Here is a 9,921-nt window from a genome sequence, read left to right as displayed (position 1 = left end):
TTTTCTGTGTAAATATCGGGACTTTCTTCCTATGCATCAGGACGCGGGACATTTGCTAGGAAATCGGGACTGTTGGTATGTATGTAAAAAGCCATAATGGACTATAAAGTCAAAATCTGCAGAGTTGGAAAAAAAATTCCAGTTTCTCGAGACGTTACACACAGATGTTGGAATGAGTGTAATTAGTTGTGACTGAAAACTTGCATAGGAAAGGCAAAAAAACATGCTTTGTTGAACGCGTGTCGGTACATCTTGTTCACAACAATCTTACTTTTTTTTCCTGATACAACGCCAATTACCTGTACCGACCTGCTGTCGACGGACTTGACTACTCTGAACTAAATTTAAAAGGTGCAGTGGTTACCTACTGACCTCTGATCCCGGAAAAAGAAAGTAATAAGAAAAGAAAAATACACGCATGCGCAATTCTCCCCTGCAAAGGACTTCTTATATTACCACGTGGACAATGACAAATGTTAAGTTAAGAGACGCAACATATCATGGAGCGTGCAACAAAGTGAGACCAAGAATATAGAGATAATTTATGTTTAAAAGTTTATTGGTTAACAATAATATAAGCATACAATGCGAGTACATCCATCGCATGTAACATAGGCGGGTGATTTAAACTTTACGCGGAGGAGGCACTTCTGGATACTGTATCAGCGGTGGGTGGAAACCAAGATCACAGATCTTCACTGGAAAACCGCCATAGACAACGAGACGTAATTCGGTGCGCGGTGGGAGTGTGGCAAGATTCGTGGAACAGCCTCCTTGACAAATGGTGAGTGAATGGCGATACAGTCGTGGAGCTCTGCGCTAAGGCCGTGTGGTAGAAAAACATTTTCACTTCGCGCAGTTCTGTGGGCGCCCAGCGGTGGGAGGGCGTGGATATTGATGGAACAGTCCCCCTGGCGGAGGGAGGAGGTAGTACTCTAGGATGCTAAGCTCCGCGCTGGGACTGGTTCCTTCGCAGCCATTTTCTGTCCAACCAAACGGCCGTTTTGAGAAGGTAACCAACCAGGGCTGCATTGGAGGTTTGTGCCTGGCTCCGGCCAATGATTGCTAACCGATTTCTCTTTAGCTCGAATCGAAATGTCCGTCTCTGACTTTTTTTTATTTGTTGTCTCTCACAATGACATTTGTAGCAGGAAGTAATAGAATAAACGAGAATGAGAACGTTTTTGTTTTAAATCTACTGTTTAGGTTTTAGCTATTAACAGGCCTGTGTTGGTAGGTCTCAGAATCTCTTTGTGTTGTAATCGTGTTATACAAAACATGCTATGAGGAGAGACAAAGAGACACAGATACCAGACAAAAAATCACCAAAATGTTTAAAAAGAAGCATATTTGGAAGATTATGTGAGTTATGAATGCTTTGTTTGTTGTTTCGTCTCCATATGTGTTGCGTTGTGAGAAAATTCCTGGAGTTGATCTGTACTCTCCCTACCGTACAGACATGACGCTGTTCCTCACTAGTTGTACTTGGTTTGTTTCTGATCAAATTATATTGAAATAACATTGCGTCGTTTGTAGAGTTATTGCACTCTTATTAATTTTTTTTATTTCTTCAAAGCGTGTTTTTTTATATATACTTCCCGCTTTTCAGTAAAAACCGACCGACGAGATTTTTTTTTAAAAAAATCTAAAATGATTCAAAATAACTCGTGACACATGTTTTAATTTAACTAAATAACATTTTGGTTTCTCGGGGAAAACGCTAGTTTTGTATGTTATTGCTTCAATTTAACAAAGCAAAAATACTCGATCCTTTGTTTGCCCCAGGTTTTTTAGGCCTTCATTTTAGATAATGTAATGCTAAAGTGTAGTGGTAATGAGGGGGAGGGGGGTAATTTATTTTGAACTGCAAATGTTATTTCTTAAATACTGTTAATCGAGGTATAGCAGTTTGCTTTAGAAAAAGCACAAGTCAGGTTTATTGTCATCCAGACATGCGAGCACACAAATGGGTTCGGGTTGAATATGCCTCAAAACCGTTGCAAGCAAAAAAGAGGAGAGATACTAAATGGACCTTTTCAGTACTGTATTAAAGAAACAAACACATACCGGTACGGTTAAGGACGATTACAAAGATGACCATAGGCAAAGTATATCAATCCGAATACACTGCATCATGAGGGTTGAAAAGAAGTGGGCGAAGACACATTTACAAATTGACGTAAAATTACTGTCTGCTCACCATTTTGCATAAACTAATTTAAGATTGTTGCACAACAGTATACAGCTGTTATTTATATACATCTGTAAATGTTTCTTCCAGCCACTGAAAATATGGGATCTGGCTTCACAGCAGTTTTTAGTTGTTCTTTTTTAGTGTGTTTATAATTATCTTCCATTTTACCCACTTAGATGGACGGTGATAATTCAACAACAGATGCCTCCCAGTTAGGGATTGCTGGTGATTATATTGGTGGAAGTCACTATGTGCTGCAATCTCAAGAAGGTAAAAATGATTGTCCTTATCTGGTGTTAGTATGCTTCTGTATTAGTTGTGGGGTAGATGGAATTTGTTGCAAGTTGTGTTATCCTTTGCAGCAGGTGTACAAATTAATTGATGCTGATGTACTTATGAGCTCATATGCTTTGTGATAGAGATGTATGTTCAGAATTACTAAAAGACACTTAAATTCAATGACAAGCATTTTTGACTAGAAATCTTTTTAAATGTCTTCAAGTCCTTTTAAGTTTCTTTTTATTATTTCTAAATTCAGAAGTATTTATTGCTGGTTTCACAGACCCAGATTAGAACTAACCTTTGTCTATAAAATTAGCTGTTAGTGTTAAATAGTTTTATATATTTATATTTAATTGTCCAGTGTGGAACATGAGTGCTGTGGGAAGACAGACAAGTTTGCAGAGATGGTATGAAAGATATTAGAGGGATTGTCCTGGTTGCTTTTTTAAGATGATGGAGATGATGGAATGAATGACAATGAAGATGGCATTGGCAGCAAAGATGGCTTCCGCGAGCAAGATATCTATCTTCCGATTGCCAACGTTGCAAGGATAATGAAGAACGCCATACCCCCTACTGGGAAGGTAACCTAACCGTGTAGAATAACCTTGCTACTTTTATCAGTCACAAGTCTGCATATCTTCCAAATCATAGTAGATATTTAAAGACATTTTGTCAACCTAGTAAATGTATTTCAACAAGAGAAAATTTGGGATCTTGTTTGTAAGTGCACCTTTTGGACGGTACATAAATCCACAAACATAAGTTGAAATTTAGTAATAATATTGTCTAAATGTTAAAATGACTAGCTAATGCACAGTTTTTTATTTTGGATATTTAGATTGCTAAAGATGCCAAAGAGTGTGTGCAGGAGTGTGTGAGCGAGTTCATCAGCTTCATTACATCAGAGGCCAGCGAGCGATGCCACCAGGAAAAACGCAAAACCATCAATGGGGAGGATATCCTGTTTGCTATGTCCACCCTTGGCTTTGACAGCTATGTGGAACCCCTCAAACTCTACCTGCAGAAGTTCAGAGAGGTACTGTATATTAGTGTTGTAAATTGAACCTTGACGTTGACATCGATTATTGTGCAAATTCTAATGACGATTATCGAGTTAAAATGCTTAAACAAACAAACAAAACAAAACAAAAAAACACTGACCTCACAGTAACAGTTTAAAGGAACAGTAAGTCCTCTTTTTATAGAGCAAGGTATAAAAAAACTTATTCAAACAAATCCTGATGTTTTAAGACACGTTTGATAAATACATTGGCATTTAAATATAGCACTCTCCAATTTTCCTGCCGTCACTAGCCTTTGCCTTATTTTGTGTAAAATCTGACAAATTCAGTGTAAACATAACGGTAAATTAAGAAGAAAAACAAAAATCAACCCCACTGTCCAACTGAGAGAGAGGTTTGAAAACTACATTAACATTATGGCCTATTCACATTGAAATAATTCAATCTATCTTTCTTTTAATTTGCTGTTACAATTTATGAATTACGTGGCCCAGCTTCTGCTAGTGAAAGCAGCAGTCCCTTCCAGTGTGCCGCGGCTGCAGAGATGCATTTCACTTTTTGCTGTCATATTTTAATACAAACTTTACATGACTATGCATAGCTACTTAGATTTGCATTATCTTCAGTGAATACAACTATATCGTCATTTTTCCAAACAGTACATTAGAGGTAGCCTACCCTTTCCTGCAACAGAACTTTCGACAGCAACAACTCCGGCTGATTAATTTTATTTTGCGTCTCCATACTTATATGAATATGTATAATATCTCTTTCATACATGTATGTGGATTTATTATTAATTGACTTACTGCCCACATTGCAACCAAGATATGTAGACTAGCTCTTTCATACATGTATCGGTCTAATCAATCTACATACCACATCGCAACCAAAAAAGTGTCACATACTGGCGTGCTCAGAGAAGTGTTTCGCCCACAAGGATTTGTGTATACTTATACAGTACATTACTAAGGCCCTACCTATTTCACGGCCGTGAAAAACGTGACACGGACCTTGAAATTCATTCTTCACCTATTTTGTGTACGTTTACCCTGCACTTAAATCCAATTAAGTTACTTTTATCGGTCCAGGTTCCTGATGTGATTATGAGCTTGTTTCAATTTCGAAAAGAAAACTGAACAGGATTTATTGATTGACACTTAATAGCAGCCAATAACCACTCTGGGCTCTCCTCACTGATTGGTAGATTTGGGCATCCAGGGTGGGTTTAGTATCCAAGGAGAGCTCAACTGATATTGTTAAGCGAGTGAACATTTTGCGAGTGTCCAATGTGAATAAAATAAAAACTACAATAATTACTGCAGCGGATCGTGTACAATAATTTTGCATTCTACTGGTGGCAAACTATTTTGTACAACCTGCAGTGTTTCATTGGATCACATACGTCAAGCTACGATCCAGCGGCATTTAACTCAGACAGCAATAATTTTTTTTTTTAAAAATGCATTGCTTCAAAACGAAAAGGTAAAAAAAAAAAATTGAAGCAGTGACACGTGACACGTGACAATGTAGTAATGTTAAATATTAGTTTCGCTCAAGACAGACGGCTACAGTTGGAACTGATTTAAAACAAAATACATTAACAAAGCAGATTGCTCTTGATCTCTGCATCATCCTGTATTTGTTCACAGACGCATATTCTCAGTAACTTTTAGAAGCAACAACACATATTACATTCTTGACAGTAAGTTAATATATACAAGACATGTTTTTAATTTCATGGAATATTCATTTTCATTAAAATAGCGATTTGTTATCGTGGGGTCCCAGTCGATAAATCATTTGATTATCGTTACAAGCCTACTGTATATTTGTGTCCTTTTGTTAACATTAGTTAAAGACCCACCCCAGCAGTCAAAATACCCCTGCAAGAGTTTCAGAACATACATGTTTTCCTTTGCTTTTATTTTTTTTGTCAGTATGTGCTGCAGATTCCAACACATTAAACTTTGATGTATGGGACCTTAGTTGCCTTGGGTTTAAAGACCAAAAATCAGACACCAAGTTAACCTATATTTTGGGATATTTATAAATATTTTAAATAGGCTAAATAAATAATTGGTAATGACCATTTAAGATTGAATTGGTCCTCTGTTCTATTTATTATTCAGGCAATGAAAGGAGAGAAAGGGATTGTAACGTCAGTTACAGTTGCAGATGGCCTTGGGGACGAATTGACTGATGAGTCTTTCAGTAAGTATAAGCCAAAGCATACTCGTACTACTTTTCACATTAAAAAAACAGACAGTATTCCTTAAGACTAATTTCAAGGAACAAAAAAAAACATATTATCAGGAATTCCTGTTATCATTGCCAAAGAGTCTACTGCTTAAATTGATAATACATTGTACATTGACATACCACATACAGCATCCACTGAACTGATACTTGCATGAATATTGAACATAAAATACTGTTTTGGACTGTAACTAAACAGCAAGCAACACTTCAGGGGCCTGTTTCATAAAAGTTGTGCATTGAGAAATCAGTAGCTATGGTAATAAATTTTATAGCACAGTGATCGATTACGTAATTACATATAATGGCAGGTGTAAAGGCCAAGGAAAGCCAATTTTTTGAAAGAAGAAATTGCTACAATTATTTAAATGGTTGGTCAACACAAATCCGTTCTGATCTGTTGTCGGTATGTTTAGACACGAGAAAAAAAAGTGGCAGACAATTACGGATGCAGTAAACACTGAGGGTGGGCAGGAACAGTAGCTGGAATAAGAAATAAATAAATAGATTTAGCTAGCAGAATGAAATTATAAGAAGGGAGATGAAAAGTACCTCACTAAGGAGTAAAAAAAAAAAAAAATGTTGTAAATATAATTTGTGAAGTATTGAGAGAAAATGAAAGGCAGATAGCGGCGCTCTTCCTGCTACTTTTGATCCAATGTAAGTAAACACATCTTTTGTTATCCATCTAAGTAAGCAATAAATAAAATAGATCAATAGTTATAAGATACAGAACTTGTTAATAAAATGCATTATTGTTTTATTTACCCACTGTCTCCCAAAAGCCATCCATCACCATTATGTACACTGGCAAAGCGATCGATATCACAATTTGCCCAATTGAAGCTTGCCATGTGTACTCCTAGGGTATATAATGACAGCATCTAACATAGACATTTTGGCACCCGAGATGGCTTGAATATTAATTCTTCTTCTTCTTCTTCATCTTATTTATTTCTTAGCAGACACCCTTATCCAGGGTGACTTACAATTGTTACAAGATATCACATTATTTTTACTGGAATGAAAACATTCCTGTATATGTACAGGTGCTCATTCACAGCAGTGGACAACATTGGTATTTGAGATTAATCTATGGCTAATTTCTTGATCCAATAAATCACACAGATTAGTTATCTCCCTTCTTGGCAGTCTGTACTATGATGTTAATTCTGAGTCTGTATACGCATCAAAATGATTTGACCGGTCCCTACTCTTTTGCTTGTGATTTCCTTGCCATGTTGAGTATGAGCTGATACTTACGGTTGCTGTCTGGCACTTGCCAGTTTCGGGTGAAAATCTAATTATCTCCGAGGTACCTGCGATTCCGTGCAAATCACTTTTATGAAACGGGCCCCAGAATGTTTGCCAAAAAACAAAGGCATAAGAAAAATGTAATTTAAATTACACTAATAATATAAGCTTACTTTGTTGGGTCCTTTTGAAATGAAGGGCCAGAATAAACTTTGTCGACCATGCAAAGCAGCACACTCCCAATATCATTCGGTATATTATTAAAAAGTCAATATGATAAAAAAAAGTTACATTTGAGGATTTAGGATCTGTGTCAATTTAATTTATTTTGTTAACAAATCATTAACAGTTAAGGACATAGCAGGAGGTCTATCTCCTTATACACACATTTATTGTCCTACTTTTAAGTAGGGTAATAGTATTATTTTAGTTCTTGTTTTAAAACAGTTACTTTTTGTCTTTGTACTTCAGCTAACCAATTGCCTGCTGGATTGATAACTGCAGATGGCCAACAGCAAAATGTAATGGTATATACAACCTCATATCAACAGGTAAATATCTTAAAATACTCCAGTTACAGAAATCTGGTCAGACATTCTAAAGATCACACTGAACTGTAATGATGTAGAAACAAGTAATGCAGTTGACCTGAAGCTTCCTACTGTATGTAATCTAAAAGAGTTAAAGCAAGAACTCAAAGGAAGCCTTTTTCTGCCATTTTTTGGTCCATGAAAGTAAACCCAGTCTTCATATATAATGGTACTTATAAACTTAGTGATTAAAAAAAAAAAAAAAAATGCAATTTACACTTCTATGTTAATCTGATAACTTTTTTTAGATCGCTTTTGAAATTACTTCTGTCCTCCTTGAGGACAGTCCTGCATATGAATGAAACTGCTGTAATGTAGGCAGTTTTGAGATGAAGTAATTTTGCTTTACTCTAGATATCCGGCGTGCAGCAGATCCAGTTTTCATGACCTAACCCCCTTTCCCTTCGGACCAAGAATCCTTTCCAGGCTGAGAGAACAGCAGCATTAACAAAGCTGGAGTGCAACATCAGTGGAAGACAGACAAGCCAGCTGCTGTAACCTTTTCAGTGCAAAATAATAACTTAAAACATATTACGAGTAGTTGTAAACGTGGGATCAGGACTGAATCTGGTCAGATCTGGTTATCGATACGTTTTTAGGAACTGACTTAAAGGTATTAGATTTTTTTTTTGTATACTAGTTGTTTGGAGTTTTGTCTAAGTTTAAAATTGGAAAAAGCAAAGCATGCAAAAAGGGGTGCTGTTGACTTCTTTTCTTCTTGATGTAAAAAAGAGGATTTATCCCTGTCTGCACAGTAGGGGGCAGATTCTTTTCATACTGAATCATGTTACGCTTTTTGTAATATTGAGTAAAAATCTCATGATTTCATGTTAGTCCTTTTAATAAAATGCAAAGGTGAAATTGCTTTTTGAAAGTTGTCTTGCTTTATTTTTTAATGTTTCATTTTATACACCTTTGCTTCAAGTGACAGACTTTAATTTTTTATTTTGCTGTTCTAATGGATTTGAGAAATAGGTCACAGTAGTGATGAGCACCAATATCGATATTTTGATATAGCGATAATTTCCATATCGTGGGATTTAAAATAATAATTTGTGTACGCTCGCAGAGACATACGTTTTATTGCTAATACTGTTAAAATACAAATGCAGTATAATCATATTTATTTTATATTAAGATACAATAAACCCTCTACATACCAATCCTTGTCAGTCTCGTAAACCAAGAAATGCCACACACTCTAAAGTATTATTTAACCATTTTATTCCATTGATTGGCGTTTTGGTACCAAATGCTGTTTGCATGCTGCATTAAGTTTGTCAAGATTGGGCATTTGTAAAGTGTTGTCAGTGTCATGCTGAATTTTGCATTATTTTGAGATATGCGCATGAGTCGGCGTTTCATTGAATTTTTGTCTTGTGTGATTACTTCTATTAATTTATTCATCGCCATGGTTTAAATGTGAACTTTCAGTATTCTAAATAGGGCTACTGTTTTTTGGGTTTTATTAATTGTATTTTTCGGTGCTTATTTTTAGCTATTTTCGAGTTATGTAAATCGTTTTTTTTCAGGGTATGAAATTTAGTGTTTTTGGTTACTTTCCAAAATGCTTGAGTGGGTTTTTTTGTGTGTCAAAATATGTATAGTAGTAACTCGACAGTACTTGTACACTTAAGTTGTACCTTGTTTCTTTTGCTGTCTTCCACAACGAAATCCCTATGGTCACAGGCACATTCTTCTGGGGGTTTTGTGTAGGCATGTTTGTACATTTTGCCACTATTCTGTTATAAATCCTCCGTATCTTATCTGTAATACATCTTTAAATCCCACTAACAAGCCTCCATCCTGATTGTAATCTCGTTTTAAATAGAAATGTAGTCTCCAATAGAAATGTAGGAATGTGCTGTCACTCAGTAGTTGGGGCGGGTTTAAAGTATTCAGAACTAATCAATGATAGATATAAGTCAGGAAGGCGGGACATTGCCCAGCAGCACTGGGAAATGTATTAATTATTTTTGTAGTAGGTTTTATTTTTTTTAATGTGAAAAGGGTAAAGTCAATGTGAATAGATTAACCATTTCCAGTTTTTACAGTGTTTTCCTAAGTTTATTGGCTATCCACCGATTTTATTTTTTTTGTATCGGGGGTGTTTTATCGGTTGACACTGAAAATCAGAAGCCCTAATTATAAATTAGATGTACTTTTTAGACATCAAAACACAATCTCAGAATAATGCAAAATTGACACTGTACTTGGTAATTTGATAAAACACGAGTCAGTATTTATATACAGAGCAGTTAAAGATGACATTATTTACAGAATGTCTTGCAAATTAAGAACCCTGAAGTCAGCACAG

General features: G+C 35.9%; 1 protein-coding gene across 4 annotated transcripts; it reads left to right on the top strand.

Moving 5' to 3' along the window:
- The first annotated feature begins 434 nt into the window (after window positions 1-434).
- Window positions 435-8,469, top strand: LOC117415053 (nuclear transcription factor Y subunit beta). 4 transcript variants are annotated; one of them, XM_034024984.3, is made up of 7 exons: window positions 435-784; window positions 2,371-2,464; window positions 2,927-3,060; window positions 3,318-3,515; window positions 5,634-5,715; window positions 7,486-7,565; window positions 7,959-8,469. In XM_034024984.3, exons 1-7 carry the CDS (start codon window positions 782-784, stop codon window positions 7,989-7,991), a joined length of 624 nt encoding a protein of 207 aa, XP_033880875.1. In that variant the 5' UTR covers window positions 435-781; the 3' UTR covers window positions 7,992-8,469. The 4 variants fall into 4 exon arrangements, with proteins under 4 accessions (XP_033880875.1, XP_033880876.1, XP_033880874.1 ...); XM_034024985.3 differs by lacking the exon at window positions 435-784 and adding an exon at window positions 886-1,037; XM_034024983.3 differs by lacking the exon at window positions 435-784 and adding an exon at window positions 900-1,012.
- Window positions 8,470-9,921: the final 1,452 nt, after the last annotated feature.

The sequence above is a fragment of the Acipenser ruthenus genome, chromosome 7 (genome assembly GCF_902713425.1).
Source record: "Acipenser ruthenus chromosome 7, fAciRut3.2 maternal haplotype, whole genome shotgun sequence".
NCBI classification, from domain to species: domain Eukaryota; kingdom Metazoa; phylum Chordata; class Actinopteri; order Acipenseriformes; family Acipenseridae; genus Acipenser; species Acipenser ruthenus.
The sequence above is the reverse complement of the archived record's forward strand: the minus strand, read 5'-3'. Positions and strand labels throughout refer to the sequence as shown.

What these genes read in the sequence shown, in the direction of transcription:
- LOC117415053 (XM_034024983.3), top strand. Translation starts at nt 941, where the DNA reads ATGCTAAGCTCCGCGCTGGGACTGGTTCCTTCGCAGCCATTTTCTGTC. An exon ending in CCATACCCCCTACTGGGAAG is followed by an intron (nt 3,061 to 3,317) that starts GTAACCTAACCG and finishes TTGGATATTTAG; the next exon opens with ATTGCTAAAGATGCCAAAGA. An exon ending in ATACAACCTCATATCAACAG is followed by an intron (nt 7,566 to 7,958) that starts GTAAATATCTTA and finishes GCTTTACTCTAG; the next exon opens with ATATCCGGCGTGCAGCAGAT.